The sequence below is a fragment of the Lagenorhynchus albirostris genome, chromosome 2, assembly GCF_949774975.1.
Source record: "Lagenorhynchus albirostris chromosome 2, mLagAlb1.1, whole genome shotgun sequence".
Lineage (NCBI taxonomy): Eukaryota > Metazoa > Chordata > Mammalia > Artiodactyla > Delphinidae > Lagenorhynchus > Lagenorhynchus albirostris.
Genome location: NC_083096.1, coordinates 393,090 through 412,148, shown reverse-complemented (window position 1 = coordinate 412,148; position 19,059 = coordinate 393,090). Strand labels below are relative to the sequence as shown.

At 63.0% G+C, this 19,059-nt stretch overlaps 2 protein-coding genes across 19 annotated transcripts in view; one reads left to right on the top strand and one right to left on the bottom strand.

Moving 5' to 3' along the window:
• PPP1R12B (protein phosphatase 1 regulatory subunit 12B) overlaps positions 1-18,007 on the top strand; it is a 209,199-nt gene extending 191,192 nt beyond the window's left edge. For 11 of the 18 annotated variants that reach the window (XM_060125997.1, XM_060125971.1, XM_060126005.1 and 8 more), the window contains 7 exons: positions 1,699-9,854; positions 10,666-10,800; positions 11,429-11,657; positions 11,831-14,678; positions 15,561-15,695; positions 15,960-16,038; positions 16,233-18,007. Coding sequence is in view for 2 of the 18 variants with exons in the window: in XM_060125987.1 (XP_059981970.1) it covers positions 1,699-1,785 (87 nt within the window). In the remaining 16 variants the exon portion in view is untranslated. Of the gene's footprint in view, positions 1-1,698; positions 9,855-10,212; positions 10,801-11,428; positions 11,658-11,830; positions 14,679-15,560; positions 15,696-15,959; positions 16,039-16,232 lie in introns of all 18 variants that reach the window. The other 7 variants (XM_060125960.1, XM_060125926.1, XM_060125945.1 and 4 more) reach the window with 7 other exon arrangements.
• Positions 11,883-19,059, bottom strand: part of SYT2 (synaptotagmin 2) — an 83,398-nt gene continuing 76,221 nt past the window's right edge. The window contains exons 2-9 of the mRNA XM_060126112.1: positions 18,297-18,490; positions 17,271-17,437; positions 16,283-16,399; positions 15,876-16,043; positions 15,537-15,704; positions 14,623-14,740; positions 13,779-13,912; positions 11,883-13,229 (exon numbers count right to left, since the gene is read on the bottom strand). Coding sequence (XP_059982095.1) covers positions 13,023-13,229; positions 13,779-13,912; positions 14,623-14,740; positions 15,537-15,704; positions 15,876-16,043; positions 16,283-16,399; positions 17,271-17,437; positions 18,297-18,474 — 1,257 coding nt within the window. The 5' untranslated portion in view covers positions 18,475-18,490 and the 3' untranslated portion in view covers positions 11,883-13,022. The remainder of the gene's footprint in view (positions 13,230-13,778; positions 13,913-14,622; positions 14,741-15,536; positions 15,705-15,875; positions 16,044-16,282; positions 16,400-17,270; positions 17,438-18,296; positions 18,491-19,059) is intronic.

The following is a 19,059-nucleotide window of genomic DNA, read 5'->3' as shown; positions in this document are numbered from 1 at the left end:
TTGTACATGCTTTTAAAGGGGAGCGGTTCAGATCCAACCTGACGAGCTGCCAGCGGTGACACACGGCCTGTCCCCATGTAGAGCTTCCTCCCACCCGGGGCTCCCGTCGTGGGAACACGGCCTGAGAGTCTCGCTGGCGCCCAGGCTGCCGGCCCCGGGGTGCCCTGGGAGGGCACGTGGCAGGGGAAGAGGAGGGAGGCCACGCCCGCGGGCTGCTGCGAGCCTCTTGGCTTGAGTGTCTGGGCAGTTGAGGCCAAGGGGTGGAGGCAGAAGAGGGAGGCCGGCCAGGCTCCGACGGTGTCAGGTCAGAGGTCAGAGGACAGGCCTGCTCTGGTATTTCCTGGATTAACGCCCTCTAACTGCATGCTGTCACAGCTGTGGCCCCCACGGAGCCCCTCTTTGTGAGGGACGAGGGCGGGGATGGCTTCTTTAGGTACAAAATGGAAAGCCAGAGAGGAGAGCGGCGTGCCGCAAGCGGCACAGCTCACGGATGACGGTCGCGGCTTCCGGCCCGCGACCGCGTCTGCGGGGAAGGGGTGAGCTCTGCAGTCAGTGTGTGCTTTCCCGTGAGGAGCTGTGCCGTGCTGCGCTAGTGATGCTGGACTCAGGCCGTCTGTGGACCTGAGGATGGCTGCGTCACAGACCCTGAGGCCGTCCTGGTGCTCCGATGTTCTGTTCCCTCCATACCAGTGCCTCGTGTGTCTGTGGTCTGTGCACACGAGGTTAGGTCTCCCTCTGCGACTTAACCTGCATCTTCCGTGAGAGGCTGAGGGAACGTTTCCTTTCTTTACGGGGATCTGACTGACCCCTGGGTGCTAACAGCAGAGCCAGAACTGGAAGTAGCCCTGGGAACATGGAGGGGCCTGTAGGTTTGAATGACTGACCAGAGGACACTCGCCCCAGACAAATGTGGGTGTGGATTTTTGTCGCCTTCACAGTGAAGAAGCACTTTCCCTCTGACCTGACTCTCTCTTGCCGCCAGCAAGGCTCGCACACCAGCCGTGCCCTCGTCGGGACCCGTCGGGGCTGTCAGACACCCCACACTTTCCCAGCCTGGGCTCGGGGCCGCTGCTCCCTCGCTTCGCGAGTTGCGCGACACAGTGTGACGGTCCGGGGAGGCCGGGCTGGGAGAACAGACGTCTCCACCCCCATCTCCCACAGCAGAGCCCCAGCCCCCTGAGGGCATGCTCGGGCTCCTGGGTGTTGGGGGGCTGGGTGTTAGGGCTCTGCTGTGGGAGATGGTTAGGTTAGGTTAGGGCTCCTGGGTGTTGGGGGTTGACTGTGGACACATGTGCTACGGCCAGCGGGGACCTCAGCGGGTTCCGGCACACGGCACCAGAAGCAAGACCCTAAGTCGTCTTGGGGGTGTGATGGGAAAGCCGAGCTGTGCCCCCCACCACGCGTTCCCGCCTTCCTTCCCTTCACCCCATCACCTCTTCTGACCCTTCCCTGTGTCCCCAGCACACATGGCGCTGCCCTGGTTTCTCTGAACCAGAGGTGAGTTCCGGGGAGGAAACCCTGGAATAGTTACTGGTTCAGGAGAAGGAGAGGGTGGCACGCGGGGAAGGGGCTGTTCCTGCTGTGTGCGCGGGGGGGGCTGTGGCCCCGCGCGGTACCGTCACCAGCCCGTGAGCAGGAAGAAGGGCACTTGGTCCCCGTCACCAGCCAGACTGACTCGCCTTTCCCTTCCGCCGGCAGGTCCTGACAGAACTGAAATCCGACAACCAGAGGCTGAAGGACGAGAACGGCGCCCTCATCAGGGTCATCAGCAAGCTGTCCAAGTAGGCCAGGCGCTGGCTTCCCGGGACGGCGCTGGCCCCGCCTCTCCCTCCGCCGGCACCCTCCGGCCAAGAGGAGCCACGAGGACCTTTCTCTGGCCGTCGTCCAGTTGCCGCCTCTGCACCCTCCGTGTCCCCTCCTCCGGCCCCCGCCGCTGGGGTTCAGACAGTTTTCATCAAAGCGCGACTGCGATCCCTCAACCGTTAGAGCCGTCTGGTGGAGGCCTGGGGGTCGCCAGGCCAGCCGTGGACCCGGCCTCCGGCTGCCGGGCCACTGGTCCACGTAGCACTTGGTCCAGGCCCTAGCCCTGCCGCCACCACCATGCGCTCTCATGTGGGACACACATGGGGAGGCCTCTGGAGCTGCCGCCACTAGATCCAAGTTGACAGTGACTCCACGTCGGGGCCCCTGCTTGTCCTTGCCTCTCAGGAACTGACTTTTCTCTAACTCCCGCCGGTGGTGGTGGAATTTTTTCTACCAGCAACCCAGTGGCACCTGACTGGTCTTAACGCCCGTTCCCTCCGTGTCTGGCCCTCTCCCCAGGGCTCAGGTGACCGGGCTTGCCTCTTCCCTTTCTGCCCTTTTACTTTCCTTCCTCCGTCCGCCCCGCGGCGCGTGCCCCGGGAGGTGGGCGCTGGGACAGAGCACCGACCCCAGCGGTGTGCCCGGGCAGTGGTACCGCCGGCCTCTCCCCGGCCAGGCCGGGCTCAGCTCCCCGCCGTCCTCCCCACGCAGCGTTTCTCTGCTAGAACACCCGCCTGCCCCACCTCCCTTTGACCTGGTCTCCTCTCCTGAAGAGAAGTGGCGCCGCTGTGAGGAGGCGTGGGGGCGTCTGAGGCCCCCCCCTCATGCCTTGTGCTGTGAGCGTGGTGGGCTTGATGGCATCTGGGGCGTGTCCAGGGGAGAGACGATTGTTTGCTCGGAAGCCAGCAGGAGGAACGAGTCTGGACTCGGAGTGGCGAGACCCGGTGGCCAAGGCTGTGTCCCAGGGACCCCACCCTGCCGTCAGGGAGCCTCTGGCGGCTACGCCTTGATCGCTCGAAAGCTGGGCGGCTTGGATGAGAGTTGAGGTCTTCCTGAGGGTCCCCCTGTAACGTGACAGCCCTGCTGTACCTGCGGCTGGGGACCCCCGAGGTGCTGACGCTCCCCTGGGCCTGGAAGTCGGTCCCCACGTGCCCTGCTTTTCCCACCTGCCCCGTCTTGGCTGTCCTTCTCTGGACGAAAACCTGGACAGGTGGCTCCCTGGGTTCAGCACAGAATTGGGTCATGAGTTCTTGATGATGCCCCAGTATTAACACTTAAGTGTTTGCTTTTTGTAGGCGCTTTATCCCTCGGCTGGTTTGAGTGTGCAGGTCGCTTTGGGGTTGCTGGAGACATTTAGTGTGTAGCGGTCCGTTCTCAACATACGCTACCTCTGTCTAGTTTCTCTTTCTTTCCAGCCCCTTCCATGGCCCTCAGAAGCGTCACATGCTCTTTAACCCAGAGCCATGATCAAGGTCCCAGTTCGGGATAGGAGCTTTGTCTCCTGGGGCAAAACGCCTTTCTCAGAGTGTGCAAAACCTTCCATGTCCGGCCATTTCCTGCGAGGAGCGACGCCTGGGCGGGGATGATTTGTGTCGTCGGGGCCGGGGGGGTTGCGTGGGGGGGATGCTGAGAGTGAAGTTTCATATCTTCCACTGTAGCGTTTCCTTTGTTCTGGGGGAGGGGAGCGGGCACGAGGCCTTGGCCTTGACCCTGGCTCTCCGGCACACCCTGGGTGCTGGGCCAGGACTGGAAAAGGAAACTGAATTATTAGGACATCACCTGGACTCTCTTGCATCAGGCAGACCAGGCAGAGGGGCCGCAGCACGCCCTCCGCTCCGTCTGTGCCTTTCGGGGGCGCGGGCGGCTCTCGGAACCCGGTCGGGCTGTGTCCCGCGCCTCCCTCCAGCCCTTCTGTGTCAGGCCTCTCCACTCAGGAAGCCAGGCTCTGTGGCTAGAGCCCGTGGTGTGGACCAGCCCGTGATCTCAGGCGCTTTCTCTCTTATGCAACTAAGTCTGTGAGACAGACTCTGAATCTGGTCTCTTTCCAGGCTGTGCTGGTCCGCGAGGTGATGGTCAGGGGCCCCCTCGCTACCTCTGGGGTTGCGCCCTGTCACCGCGGTGCCTGGATGGGTGGTCAGCGCTGGGGGGAGGGCCTCGTCGGCCTTGGCCAGCCGTTTTCTGGACAGGTCGCACCTCTGGGAGGGACAACCAGCCTCTGAGAGTCTGAGTCTCTGGCTGAAGCCTCACTGCTTCTCCCCCTCGTGCCTGAGGCCCCAGGCTGGGCCTTGGAAGGGTCTGAAGGAAGGACGCGCCCTGGCCTGTCTCCTCGGCCCACTTGCAGGGCGTCAGCTCCTCTGCTTCCCTGCGCTGAGCAAATCGTGTGCATGTTAGCGCCACTCGGGGCAAAAGGCAGCTGGAATCCCACTTCCAAGCCTGTGGACCCCACCAAGGTGTGTGTGAACTGCCAGCGTGGAGGGGAGCAGCTCGTCTCCGTCTCCAGGTTTCTGGCCCTGGAGCAGGCCTCTCCCACCCAGACGGACACAGACAGAGGGGCTTCCCAGCTTCCAGGCCACCGTGTGCCTCCGAAGGGAAAACCTCGGGGACTCAGCAGCTGGGCCAGTAGGGAGTGGGCCCCTGGTTCCATCCACTGGGTGAGCGCTGGCGTCCTGGCCTCCAGCACCACCCCTGACTCTGGACGTGGCGGCCAGCGGTCATAGGTGGTCCTGCCCCTGTCGGGGCCCAGTTACAAGTACAGAGCGTGGTCCCCATTACTGAGTTTTAAGGCAGGTTTCAGCACCTCGGAGGGTGTGTCTCCTGACCTTGTAGGAAGGCAGCTGTGGCGGCAGAACGAGGCCGCTGAAAGGACCGGGCGTCGGGGCCCGGGGCCAGCGCCTGTCCTGACCCGCCGTGCGGCCGTCTGTGAAAGGGGGCTGGGTCGGTGGTCCTCAGGACCCCTTCTTGGCTTGAGAGTCTGTGGTTTGTTGATTCCTAGGGAGACCAGAACATTTCTCGCTCAGAGTTTTTGCTCTAACTTCAAAAATTCTTTTCTTCTCATTCAGATGGTTTAAGAGTGTGTCAAGGTGGGAAAGTGAATTCAGTCTGGAGGGTAGTGGCCGTCCCTCCTGATGGCCTGGTGAGAATATGCAAACCCACGGGGGTGGAAACACGGCCTCTGGATGAGTGGTTCTCACGGGAGGGGCCCGGCTCCTGGCGTCCAGACGGCAGACCCGCTCGCTGTGTTTCTCCCCACCGGCCACTCAGTCTCAGCTCTGCCTTAAGCACCAGAGGGCCTTCCTCGAGGAAACCCCAGCCTTTAGTTTTGTGGGGCTGTCGCAAGCCGAGGTCCCTCCCCTGAGCAGGGCTGCAGGGAGTTCACACCAAAGGCTGCAGGACTGAGCAGCCCCCGGGGAGGAGGGGGAGGGCCAGGGTCTGGGGCCCGCATCCCTCAGCTTTGCTCGGCCCCCCGGATGGGTGTGTAGACTGTGTCAAGGATGGCCACTGATCGCTTGTGCTCTGATTCGATTGGGCAGTAGATCAGCTTCACTGCGGCCCCGGGAACCGTCGTTGTCACAGCTGCTTGGGAGTGAGGTGGGCTCGGGAGAATCTGGACCGGCCGGTGGCCGCGTAGCAGGCGATGCAGCCCCTCCTGTGAGGGTCGTGGTTGGACGTCAGGTTGAGGAGGGGTCCTGGGAGCCCCTCCTTGGGAAGCACATCTAGAGACAGACACGGCTGAGGGTTGGCTTGATGCTGCCTTAGGAGGTTTCGAGCTTTGGGGGTCACTCTTGCTTCTAGCCTGTGTGCACACGCGTGTTCGCTACATGGAGATTTCAAAATGCAGTCTCATCACCCAGTTTCATCCAAGTGTGTTACTCTGTTAACTCATATCTTTTGCTTCCCCCCTCCATTCCCCAGAGGGCTTCTCTCTGAGCTTCTTCTCCAATTAATCTGCTTGTCATTTGGGACTGGGGATCTGCCAGAGTGACCTTTTCTGTTACTTCTCCAGATTTTCCCCTAATGCTCCCAGTAAACTTTTCCTGGGTGGCCCTTTAAGGTGACCTCACGATGCTCCTGTCTTTGCAAAATAAACACACCTTTCACCCTCCCGCCTACTCTCATCTTCCTCCCCATTAATTTTTTGCTTTTCTCACTTGGAGCTGGTGGTGCTTTAGAGGGGAGATTGTCCACGAATCAGCCCCGACTCTTCCGGTTGCAAAGCTGACTGGCTGTGCCACTTCCCCCTCGAAGGTGAGGTTTGGCCCTAGCCTGGGCGGGGCCCATGGGCAGCCTGGCCTTGTCTGCGCAGCTAGAGACTGAGTGAGTCCTCAGGAGGGCACCGGGCATTGTCGGTGCGTCTGGGACAGTGGCTCATCTACTGTTGCCTTGCAGGAGCGGGTTCAGGAAAGGCAGGGCCCTGGGGGCCTCGTTGAAGCCTCGATGGTCTCACAGAAGCAGGACTCGGGGTGGGGGCAGGTCCTGGACGTGAGGTGCTAGGCTGGCCTCTGAGCCTGACCTGCGTCCTCTCTCCATACCGCGCTCTTCTGGGGAGGGGGCTCGGAGGGAAAGGCGAGGGGCTCAAGCCAAGACAGCAGGAGGTGGGCCGCAGGGGTGGGGGTCCCCTTGCACCCCTGAAAGGCTGGGGCTGCTGTCAGGCTGGCCCCCAGGTGGGGGAGGGCGAGACTGTGTCCCCATGTCCCGCCATGGGGGACTCTGACTCAGGCTGCAGCGCCGTGGTCCCCCCTCGTCCCCCCTCCGTTCCCTCTGCCTCTGTCTTGATTGGTGGAAAGAGCTGTGAGACCCTCCCTGGGGTCTCTACACCCCCATTCCAGGGGTAGCATTTTGTCTCTGTTCACCTTACCCCCACCTGACTTCCCCTCCAAGAAAGCACCAGAGGGACCGTTTTAAGTCGGCTCCGTTGTAAATACACGTGGTGGGGATAGGGGTTTAGGGAGGGACCCAGATGCGCTTTGTGAGCTGAATGTATTTTTATGCAATTGAGTGGCCTTTCAACTCTGAGATGAATGATTTTGTTTTACTGGTTGTTATATAGTATTATTAAGTATTCTGTGTTTGAAAGTTTGGGAATAATAATATCCACATCTACATGATGCCTGTAAACACAACAGTATTTATAAATAAGTAAATTGTGTTTTAACTTTGTGACTGTCTCCACAGTTTAGGAAATGGGGTTTATAGAACCTTACATAGGGCCAGTTTAGGAAATGGGGTTTATAGAACCTTACATAGGGCCAGCCTGTGGTAGTTTCATGTCACCATCCTTGCCACTGGGGGCCTCTGTCCCAGGGACGGCCACAGGGGCCAAGGAGGAGCCTGGGGGACTCCCAGCCTCGGGGGTGGGCACTGGTGCTCTCACCCCGGGCGGCCGGGGCCCTGAGAAGGTGGCTTCCTTGGGTTCCCGGGGTCTCTGCCCGCTGCTCCGTGCAGCACTGTCTCTGCAGGGCCACCGCTCGGTTCAGGGCAGCCGGAACCGCTCCATGGCTCCAAACTCTAAAGGCAGCTGGTGGGGGTCACTGGAGGCTAAGGTGCTCGGCCGCTGGCAGGGGGGCCAGGGTCGGGCCCTCCGTCCGTCCTAGCGTACCCCATCTGGTTTGCTCAGACCCCATTCACACCCAGCGGAGGCCCCGTCACCGAGCTGGAGGTCGCGGAGGTGAGGGAGGGAGGCGTCTTCTCCCCTGCGGCCACCCGGCTGCTGGCCTGCGGCCCCAATCGGAGGCAAAGGATCAGGTCTGGAGTGAGGGCTCCTCTGGGTGCCCGCTGGGCCCGGGCAGTCAGCGGAGACTGGGCATCGCCTGGAGGCGGCGAGGCCCGGCCCTTCCCTCCTGAAGACTCCCCAGCCCTCGTGCTGGGCTGGCCTTGCCCCCCTCAATCACAGCCTCTGCCAGGCCAGCCTTACAGGCTCTGCCTTCTCGTCCCTGGAGCTTGGCCCTGAGCCGGACGCCCCGCTCTACCTGCGGCAGAGGGGCTGCGGGGGCCTCCCTGAGGAGACGGCCTCCAGATCGCAGTGAGGATGGGTCACCCTTCCAGGTCTGGGGGCGGTGCTGCCCTACCGTCTCTTTCCAGAAAATCCTGAAGCCCCGTCCTCGGCCTCAGGAGTCACAGACGTCTGAAGAAGTCGGCTGCGGTGAGCTAACCGAGGGCTTGTAGGAACCGTCCGTCCTCTGACCCCACCCCAGGGCCAGACGGTGGCCGCGCCCCGAGCCCGGCTCTGCTGGCAGTGGGGAGCCGGGGGTCTAGCCTCGCCCCAGCAGCTGCCCACGCGCCCACCGCCCAGCCGGACCTGGCCTGGCCTTCTGGTTCCTCCAGCCCCTGAGGGAAGAGCCGTGTCCCCAGCCTCACCCCCCGCGCTGACCCTGGGGGCGGCTCCTGCTCCCCAGCCCAGCAGGAACCGCCAGAGACCGCACCAGCGCGCTTTCAGCTCATTCCTTTAATAAGGAGACGCCGCTTATTACAAAAGAACATGTTGACAAGAGATGAGACAAGAACAGAGTCCACAGGGCGGGGGGGTGGGTGCTGGACATGGGTCCTTCCTGGGACGGGGAAGGCAGGGGTCCTGGTGGGCTGCGCGTGCCAGGGGGCCTGGGGCCTGCCCGCCATGCTCTTGCAGTCTTCAGACCCCAGGATTTCAGAAGCAGCGGATCCCGCCCTCGGAGAGGAAGCGCCAGGGCAGAACGTCTGGCTTCTCGGAAGGGGTCCTGGGGTCCCGATGGCTGAGGGGGGCCCTACGCACCCCCGGCTCCCGCCACCCCCCCAGCACAAGGGGCCTGGCTCGTAGCGCACAGGGCCCACCTGCCCACCTGCGGCCTCGTCGGCGCTCCTGTCAGACCCCCTGCATTTCCCCCTCCTCCCATCAGGGCTGGCCGGGGGGGTCGCTCCCGTGCGTGGCGTTCCTCTGCACCGGGGCCTGCGGCTACTGTCCCTCCTGGTTCAGCGAGATGGCTCGGGACCTGGGGCCCCCCGGCCCCCTTCCACCTCCCGCCCTCCCATGGGACACCTGGCCGGGGCTGGGCCGGGGCGCTGGCGAGGGTCCCTCGTAGCCAGAGCCGCCCAGCCGCAGGAGAGAGCATGCGGGGGAGCTTGGCCTACTGTGCTCTCCAGCCCCCGGGGTCCCTCCCCACTGCCACCCTTGGCCCCCCAAGCCCCCAGTGTCACGTGAGCAGGGCTGGTTGTCCACCCGGGCGGCATCGGGGACCTGACCACAGACCTGGCCACCAACAGCTCCTGAGAACCCTCGTCGCCTGCACGGGGTACCCCCATGGCCCATCCACCCCCCCACGTGGAGTCGGACCGCAACACCAGGTGAGGGAGCCGGGCCAGCGGGGGCATCTGCTGGGGCCCCACTGGGAGACCTGGACACCATCCGTCCTCGCAACGTGGGGCTGGGAGCAGAGGTGACGATGGGTGAGCCCTTCACGAGTGTCCTGAGGGGAGCCCTGGGAGGATGGCCCCGCAGGGGCCCCTGTATGGCTTTTCAGTGAATTCAGAGAGTGGGAGGAGGGGGCACACCACACACACACACACACACACAGGACACAGGGCTGGACGCAGGGCGCCGAGGGTCAGCTCTGCCCACGGTCCCCTGGTCAGACCAGGGCCAGAGGCCAACTCCCCCCGCCCCCCGCGCATGGCAGGGCAGGGGGGCCGGGAGGGCGAGGGGAAGGACTTTACACACAGAGTCGAAGGAGCAGTTCAAGTTGTGTAAAACGGGGCTGGGGGCACTCAGCATTGCCATGCGGTTATTTACACAGAGTTGAGACATGCATCTTGGTGGGACGAGACTGGGGTCAGTGTTCACAGGTGACCACCCTCTCCGTGAGGCTCAAATGGCTTCAGAAGGTTCTTGTTGTCGCTTAAAAAATATATTCTTGTGTCTTCAAGTCACAGTGTCCCCCTTCCCAGTATTGCAGCTCAAAGAATGGGTAGAATCCTGGTGACCTGTCCCTGCCCCCTGAGGCTAGGGGTGAGAGCGAGGCAGAAGTGGTCGCAGGACTGGCCTGCCAGACAGAGCATGGACGGCGGGGCAGCCTGAGTTTCGGGTGAGTCCCAAACAGCGCCTAGGAGGGACTTACTTACACTTTGAAATTATTGGTGGTTTATCTGAAATTCAAATTTAACTTGGTGCCCTGCATTTTTATTTGCCAAATCTGGCAACCATGTTGGGGGGCTGAGGGTCACCACGATCAGGCCTGGGGACCCTCCCCTGTCTGCCACCACCCAGGGCAGAACCAGGGCTCTGAGGCAGGAAGGGGGATGGAGTGGAGGGAGACCCAGGGACAGCCTCTCTGTGGGGCTGAGGGAAACAGAAGCCAGACACGTGAGGGGCGGGACGTCCTCCCTCCCCAACCCCAGGGGCGGCCCCCCCCCAGTTCGCTCACCCACCACCTCCCACTGCAGGGCTAGCGGGGGAGCTGCAGCGACCCCACCCCCACCCCCACCCCTCACTGAAGCCCTGGGCCAGCAAGACCATCTCAAACCGATTCTAGAAGCACAAGCTACATATGGTTCCTGGGAAGTAAAAAGACCAGGCCTGAGGCTGCGTGAATCCCTGCTGTCCCTTCCCCCAGCCGAGCGACCCGGAACGTCACTTCCCATCCGGCCCGGCACCGGTCGCTCATCATCGGGGGCTTCCCCCAGCTTCCCCCAGCCCTCAGCTTGCGCGGCCAAAGTCCAGAAACGTGCCCAGAGCCCTGGCGGAGTTGGTTCCACTCTGGAATGATTATTCAAGGAGAAAGGAGGAAACAGAGCTTTCTGGCCTCACCTCCATTTTCTGGGTGGCACTGGGTTTCGTTTTTCATGGTTTCAGTCCCTTTGTAAAAATCGCCTCTTCTACTTTCCTCTCTGCAATAGACTTTGGGAGTGAAAACGCACAGCCTGGAGGCCTCCAGAACCCCTCGTAGCCAACCTTAATTCTGTCCCACTCAGGGCAGGATCCCGACACCCCAGAAACGAGCCTGGTGGCAGTGAAGGTGCTCTGTGGACTGGGTAAGGACCCTCAGGTGCAGGACACTTAGGACCAGTGTTGTTTCCCCACCTGGTTTGTGGGCCCGGTAGATGCCTTCTGCTCAGACGGCTCCTCTGAGGCAGGGGCCCAGCCAGGACCGGCCAGAACCCAGGAGAGCACTGCTCCCCTCCCGCGTCCCCTCGGCTCCGCACTGGTGCCCACACTCAACCTCCCTGCCCCTGAGGCTACCCACTCGAGGTGGGCCCAGAGCCGTAATCCAGCCGCGTCTCCGGGCCCAGGACCCCCAGAGCAGCAGACGTGCTGCAGAGCCTCTCCCCGAGTGGGCCCAGAGCCGTAATCCAGCCGCGTCTCCGGGCCCAGGACCCCCAGAGCAGCAGACGTGCTGCGGAGCCTCTCCCCTTCCCGCCGGGAGAGAGGCGAGTCCTGGGCTCAGGAGGGTGGACGAGAATCCCAGATGGTGGAAGGTGGTCGAGAAGGGGCGGGAGAGTGAAGGTGGAGGGCGAGAAGTCAGCTCTGTGGGCCCCGGGGGAGGCTGGGGGGAGGGGGCCCCGAGGAAGCACCAGATCCCATAGCTCTGCGGGGGGGGCATCCAGGCCGGGACAGCCCCCTGTGGTCCCCCGGGCCTGAAGCCTCACTCTTGTCCTACAGCCCGGGCCCTAGGACCAGCCCACAGTCTTCGTCAGGTCCCAGCTTCTCGGCATCAAGTGAAGAATGACTTCCTGAGGACCAAGGGCCACGGGCAAGCCTGAGCCCCACTGCCCAGCTGCTGCTCCCGGAGGAGACGGCTTCTCACCACCTGCCCGGCCGGGAAACGCAGCCGGGCAGGAACACATGCCTGCTCCTTTCTGACAGTGAAAGAGACGTCCCTCTGCCTCAGGTGCCCGCAGACGCCAGGGGGGCTCGACGGGGTGGGAGGTGCTGCCACGGGTGCTGGGAAAGAGGCGCAGCTCCGGGTCTGGGAAGCCTTGAGTGTTCTGGGCCGAGGAGAGGGCCGGGGCCTGCAGCTGCAGAGACGAGGGCGGCTGAGGGGGGCCGCATGCTCTCGCCCAGGCTGCAGGTTTGGAAGGAGACTCGGTGCACAGTGGACTAACGTATATATGGCTTTTTATCGATGCTGGGGACACGAGGTGGTGAGCGGGGAACGAGCACAGTGACCGCGGGGCAGAACCCGGCCCACGTCCTCCGCCACCGCTCGGAATGGCCGCCCTGCTCCTCGGGATTCACAGCAAGTCCCTCGGGAGTGCTGGGCGGGGCCTCCCCGCAGGACCCCTGGGAAAACTCAGCTAGCTGTCCACTACCCTCCCTCCCCTCCTTACCTGGGCCTCAGGGGAGCTAAGAACCTGTAAACCTTCCTTTTCAAGCCCTCTGGCCCTGAACGGATACCGTGTCTTCAGACAGCGCAGCTCCACTTGGATTGATTAAGGGAGAAGCACAGGCGGGAGGGGAAGAGATGCCAGTGACTGCTGGCTTCCGTCCTAGAAAGGGAGCCGACATCTGGGTCTCCCACCGCAAGGGCAAAGGCCCGGCAGTTTCATTTTGGCCTTTCTGGGAAGCGGGTCTTCTGTTTCTTTGCGGTTTGACATCACCCGTCAGCAAGGTGAGGTCGCGGGATGGACAGTCCCCGTTCGAGTCCAGCCAGTCTAGCCTATAGCTCAGGTCTGTGGTGTCCCGGGAAGCCCCCGGCAGCAGGAGGAGGTCCACGCCGGCACCGGGCTTTGGTCCTGGCTCTGCACAGTCCAGTCTCCCCGTCTCGCCTCCCAAACAAACAGCCACTCCCACACAGCGTGGGAGCTCCCCAGTCTGAGCAGGGTTCTAAGCCCTCTGCTCCCACAAGGCACCCTGTCCGCGGCCCTCCACGAGCACAGGGGATGCGCACACACGCACGGATCCCTGGCCGCTGGCTGCCTTCCGTCAGGAGTCAGGAGGTGCTGCCATTGCGTTGGTCCGGAACGCTCAGAAAACAGAAAATGCCACCACTTTCTGCCGAGAGAGCCTCCCTCGGGGTAAGGGCTGGGCGGAGCTTTGGAGGAGGAGGGTGGCGGGCATGCAGCGAGGAAGCTCCCGGGGCAACGACGGGCCAGGCTTCTCTCACCTCCGAGGGGCCCTCCTCAGCCGCCGTTGGAGGGAGGGGGTCTTTAGAAAGAGGACGAGGGCAGAGGAGCGAGGGCACGGCCGCACACGGGTGGGCAGGGACGCCTCGAGGGCTGCCCAGCTGAGGCAGCAGCGGCTCTGGCCGCGGCCCCTACTTGTTCTTGCCCAGCAGCGCGTCCACCTCCTCCTCGGGCTTGAGTGAGTGCCACTGGGCGATGGGCCGGCGGGGGTTGGCCAGCATGTCGGACCAGTGCCGCAGCTCCGTGCCCGTGGCGCTGCTGCCCACGAAGATCTTGCCGATGGCTTCGTTCTTGCCCAGCTTGTCGTAATCCAGCACGGTGACCACCACCTGGACTTTCTGCAGGGGGCAAAGGGAAGGGCAGTGGGCAGGAGAAGGGCCCGGCGGCCGGCCCCTCCCTCCCCAGCTCTAACTGGGCGGGCGGGCACACAGAGGTGGGGCCCGTGCCTCTGACGCATTCTTCGCTTCTACCAACGACTGAACACAGGCCCCCGGCAGCGTGCTGAGCGCCTGGGAGCAGAAGGGCAGACGCATCCTCGCAAGGTGACAAAGGTCACACCCGAGAGGCCAGCAGGAGGCACCTCGGGACCTCAGAGGGAGTGACGTCCGGCTGGTGAGTTAGGGCAGGCTTCACGGAGGAAGTGACCTGGACTGGGGGGTGGAGGGGCAGCAGGGGCAGGTGGGCGTCCACCGCCTCAGCGGCTGCAGCCTCTCCACACACACGCCCTGCCACCACCTCGCGGCCAAAAGGAGGTGTCTGTGAGCAGCTCCCGCTCACCTCCCCAGAAAAGGGGAGGGCTGGGAAGTGCCGGGCATGGCCGGCCGGTCGTCAGTAGCAGTCAGTGGGGGAGGCCACCCGCCCCACGTCCACCCCTGCCAGCCCAGCACCTGGATCTGCTCGAAGGGGATCTCGAAGCTGAAGGACTCGTTGAAGTACGGGTTCAGGGTCTTCTTCTTCACTGTCGTCTTCTTCTTCTTGAGCCTCTTGCCGTTCTGCATCAGGTGGATCTTCACGTAGGGGTCTGTGCGGAGGCAGCCGGCGAGGCCCTGAGCACGCGCCCGGCCCGCCAGCCCAGGGACGGCAGAGCCAGCTTCCGGGCCAGGGCGGCCAGAGGCTTCACCTCTGGGACCCGCCATGGCTGTGGCCGCCTGGAGCTCGGGGCTCTGCTGGGACGGGCCGGCGCTCAGTGAGGAGCCAGGGGGCCACTTGGTGGTGTCCGTCCTGGGCAGGGGGCACGTCAGCGACCCACCCCATCCCATCCTCCCGACCTTGTCAATGAGCAACGAGGCCCAGAGAAGGGCACCCGTCTGCCCGAGGTCGCACGGGGGCTCAGGGACAGAGCTGGGCTGGCGGGAACCTGAGCAGTTCAGGAGGCCGGGCAGTCGCACCCCCCAGCCCCGCCCAGAGCCCCTTCCAAGGCAGGGCCGCCCCCATCTCCCCCGCCCCCGGTAGAAGGGCCCGCGTCAGGCCGAGCCCTCCCACCGCCTGCCCTCCCTGTCCCTGCCTCACCTGGGGGTGACGTCCCTGACCCCTTCCCTCCAGAGCCCACAGGGAGAGCAGCAGAAAGGCAGCTCTCAGCGGGGCTCCCCGCCCCGTCCTGCCCTGAGGACCCAAAGCCGCTCAGACAGCCTGTGTGTCCCGCGCATCTGAGGCCTGCTATCCAGGTCGAGGGCTCTGGGCCGCGACCGGCTGGCAGGTGCCCCCGATGGCGGCCAGAAGCCACGCACACACCTGAAAGGCCACCCACGTCCATCTTCTTGAGGTTCTTGGCCTCCAGGATGCAGACGGTGAGCTTCCCAGCCGTGGGCACGTAGCGCAACGAGGTGCAGATGTCACCCAGCTTCTCCGGCTGTCGGGGGAAGGGGACGCGGTCAGCGCAGCAGCGCCTGTGTCCAGCACGGCTGACCCCCTCGGGGCCTCGGCCAGGGGTGGCACAGCCCTGGCCGTGACAGGTGGACACTGCAGTGCCGAGGACAGGCTGCTGGCGGCGTGGGGTTTGCCGGGGCCCCTCCCCAGCCTGGCAGGTGGCGGAGGGGGACGAAGAGGGGATGCGGGGAGCCCCCCTTCCTGATCACAGCCATCCCACTTGCAGAGCGAGCTGCGGTCCTCCAAGCCCTCGGCATCCCTTTCCTTGTGTTAGCGTCACAGGGCAAGGACCTCGTCACTAGCAAGAGGGGGCTCCTGGGCCCGAGAGCTCGGCCGGCGCCACGGCACAGTCGGGGCTTCTCAGAGGCGGGCCTCGGGACCCAGGCTGGCCGCCTCACCCACAGCCCGGTCAGGGTGCTGACCCTTCCTCCGGGCGACCTGCATGGACTCGGCCAACACGCCCGGCTGGTGCTGGGAAGGGATGGGGGCTAAATGGGGGCTTTGGTACACAGTAGGTGCTCAATAAATATGTGGCGAATGAGTGCATGCGTGCTGTGGCAGTTTCTAGGAAGACAGGCCCCCCTTGCTGAGAATCCTCTAGAACAATGTGGGCTCTCCCTGTGGGTGAATGTGGTCCCCAGGTGGGTCGCCGGCCCTAAGTGGGCCCAAAGCCGCGGAAGAAACACGAGTGACGCGTCCTGTCCCCCTGAGGTGCCCCCTCGTCTGCAGACACAGAGCGGGGGGCGTGGGGCGGACCCGCCAAGCTCTCCTGCCCTCACCTCCTCCTTCTCTCCGCCCTGCAGGTCCCTCCACTCCTCGATGGGCTGCCCCAGGTCCACGGTGTTCATGGGCACCTTCACCTCCCCGATGATGTCGTGTTTGGAGAAGCGGTCAAAGTCGTAGATGGCCATCACCAGGGTCTTGCCCCCCAGCTCCTGGTAGGGCACCTGCAGGGCACAGGCAGGATGGAGGGGTCAGGGCAGCTCGGGGCCTCTGGGGGCCCTGCAGGACACCTGCCAAGTCTGCGGACACCCGGGCTCGGGTCCAGGCCGAGCTGGTTCTGGGCCTCAGCCACAGCCCAGGACCAGGGGAAGGTCCGCAGCGGGCCAGCCTGTCACCTTGAAGGTGAAAGTCTCGTTGAAGGCGGGGTTCAGCGTCTTCCGATGGACTTTGGTCTCATATTTCTTCTTCTTGTCTGGAAGGAGGAAGACCTTGACATAAGGGTCCGAGGTGCCGCCCATGTCCAGGGCGGGCAGCTCCGCGGCCTGCAGGACGCCCACGGTGAGCTGTGGAGTGAGTGGGCGCCGGGTCAGCCCCGAGGGGGCGGGCAGGTGGGTGCCGGACAGGAAGTCGGCCTCCATCTCCCTCCCCGGGGAATCGGAGTAACACGGGGGAGACGGTCGCCGCGAGGTGACTGGTCTGCCCGAGGAGGGCGGCACGTGGACGGCGGGTAGCACAGCCCTTCTTCCCTACAGCCGGGGTGCCCGCCCCGTGGAGCCCTGGGGGCCGCCCCCGCCCCGCACACCTGGTTGGCCTGGAAGTCGTAGTCCAGGGAGAACTGCAGCTTCCCCAGGTTCTCCGGCTCCTCGGCCTCACCCTCGCCCTCGCCCTCCGTCAGGCCCGTCTCGGCGTCGTCATCGTCCTGGGGGGCTGAGGAGGGGAGGGAGGGTCAAGGGAGAAAAGGCGGGGTGCCTGCCCCCGTGCAGACCCCAACCCAGAGCTGGAGGGGCTCCGTCGGGCCCCGCTTCCCCTCAGCCCCCGGCCCGGCCCTGTCCCTGCGGGGCCAGCACGGCCCAGATGCCACGCGGCTTCTTGAGTGGCGGAGCCTCCCTGTGACCCCCGCCCCGCCCCCAGCTCAGGCCACCACGTGGGCAGCACGTACCAGGCGTGCAGGCCGGGCGTCCAGGCCAGGCGAGTCCACAGGTGGGAGGAGAAGGGAGAGAGTGGTAAGAAAATCCGGCAGCTCAGACCAGCCGCATGGCAGGGCCGGGGCCCCCACAGGCTCACACGCACACGCACGTCCACGTGCGTGCTCACACACGCTCTCACACACGTGTGCACGTGCACGCACAAACTCAAAGGCCACGGCCCCTGGCTGACCTCCTGAGATCAGCCCTCCTTCCTCCCTCCACACTGATACCTTGAGCAAGAAATTCCTCCCAGAACAAACATGGGGAAAGTGAGGCGCCCGGGGCCTCTGCAAACTTAAAAGGAGACACAGGTACATCAGGGCGTCTTCCAGGCTGCTCCCTGAAAGATGGGGAGAAGAGCCACGTCCTTGTGGACGAGAGACGGACCCACAGGGCCCCACAATGAGGACATGGTCCAGCAGCCCTGCCGGTGGGAAACCGGGTCACACGATGGTGGCTTCCTGGTGGGCGGGGGTCTCTCTTCCCAGCATTTTGTCCCAACGGCCTCCTTTCGGGTCAGTCAAGGACAGTCCCTGCTGACCTGAGCGAGCTCTTCCCACCTGGAGAGCATCGAGGGGCCTCTGGTCACCCGGCCCCGCCTACCTGGCCACCCTTCATGTCCTTCATGTTCATGGCGTTCTTGGCGCCCTTGCCCTTCTCCTTCTTGTTCTTCTTCTTCTTCCAGCAGCACTTCTTGCAGATGCAGAAGCAGCAGGCGAGGAGCAGAAGGCCCAGGAGCACCGCGATGGCGCCCAGCGCCCAGGGGGGCACTGCCCACAGGGAGATGGGGTCAGCGGCGCTCGGGCAGCCCCGACCCCTCAGGGATAGAAAGCTGGGTCGGGGCCCGGCCCCGCTGCCGCACCCCGCGTTGTAAACCCACGCTAAGTTGCATACTTCGGTGCCCTCCCCTTTCTGCCGCCCCAGCGGGGACAGCCTGTGACAGGGACAGCAGCCAGGCGCATACCACGGGGCCCCCATCTGGGCTCTGCTGAGATCTAACGACTTTGACCCTTGGAACTGCGGCTTACACGAAGGATGGGAGGGTCCTCATCAGACCCCAGTGGGGTAGGAAGGCCCGGCCCTCAGGCGCAGTCCTGAGAGGGCTGAGCCTGCTCCAGGAGGCCGGGCTCAGAGGGCCCGCGGGTTTGGGGAAGTGCGGGGAGGGGCGGGCCGCGGGCCGGCCGGGGCTGCTCTCCGAGGTGCTGAAGCACCGCCTCCCACCAGTGGGGCTGCTCCCCGAATCCGGACCTCGGGTTTCTCCCCACAGCCTTTAACCAGAAATCCAGGAAGCAGTAGGGGGTTTTATTTTCTATCTTGCAAAATAAAGTAGTTTTAAAGTATGACTGGAAAACTTGAATAGTGATTTCTGTTTCATAATTTTTTATCTTCTTTTGGTTCCATCTTTTGACAGATTTCTAAGTATAAGAACGTTTATCCCCCCTGGAGGGTAGGGCACATAAACCCCCTTGTTCCCTTCATTAGTGCCAGACCACACTGCCCCCCATTCCTGAAGGGGATCCCCAAATAATCCAGCCTCGAGTCCAAACATTAGGAAAGATCGCGGCTGTCACACCCCCATGGTGCACCCCCCCACCCTCGCCCCCAAGCTGCATACAGATCGATACTCACGAGGGAGCTTGACCATCTCATTGAAGAATCGGTCCTTCAACGTGGCAAACAGGTCCCCCTTGCCCCCCCTGGCGCCTCCACTCTCGGTGGAGTTGTCCAGGGGCTCAGCAGGCATGGTGGTGGTGGTGGTGGTGGGAGCCACCATGGGCTCCTGGTTCCTCTTGAAGATGTTCCTCATGGTGGCAGAGGGACGGCTATGGGTGAAGGGGATAGGATGAGCATCCCACGGGCCCGAGTGCAGACGGCTCTGCCCACGGGCCAGGAGAGGCTCTTCCAAAAGCTAAAGACTGTTTGTTTATGAATAAAGGCCATTACAACAAACCCACAGCAAACATCATTCTCAATGGTGAAAAAATTAAAGCATTTCTTTTAAGATCAGGAACAAGACAAGGATGTCCACTCTCGCCACTATTATTCAACATAGTTTTGGAAGTCCTAGCCACGGCAATCAGAGAAGGAAAAGAAATAAAAGGAATACAAATTGGGAAAGAAGCAGTAAAACTGTCCTTGTCTGCAGATGACATGATACTATACATAGAAAACTCTAACGATGCAACCAGAAAATGACTAGAGCTCGATGAATTTGGTAAAGTAGCAGGGTACAAAACGAATACACAGAAATCTCTTGCATTCCTATATACTAACAATGAAAGATCAGAAAGAGAAATCAAGGAGACAATCCTATTTACCACAGCATCAAAAAGAATAAAATACCTAGGAATAAACCTACCTAAGGAGGCAAAAGATCTGCACTCAGAAAACT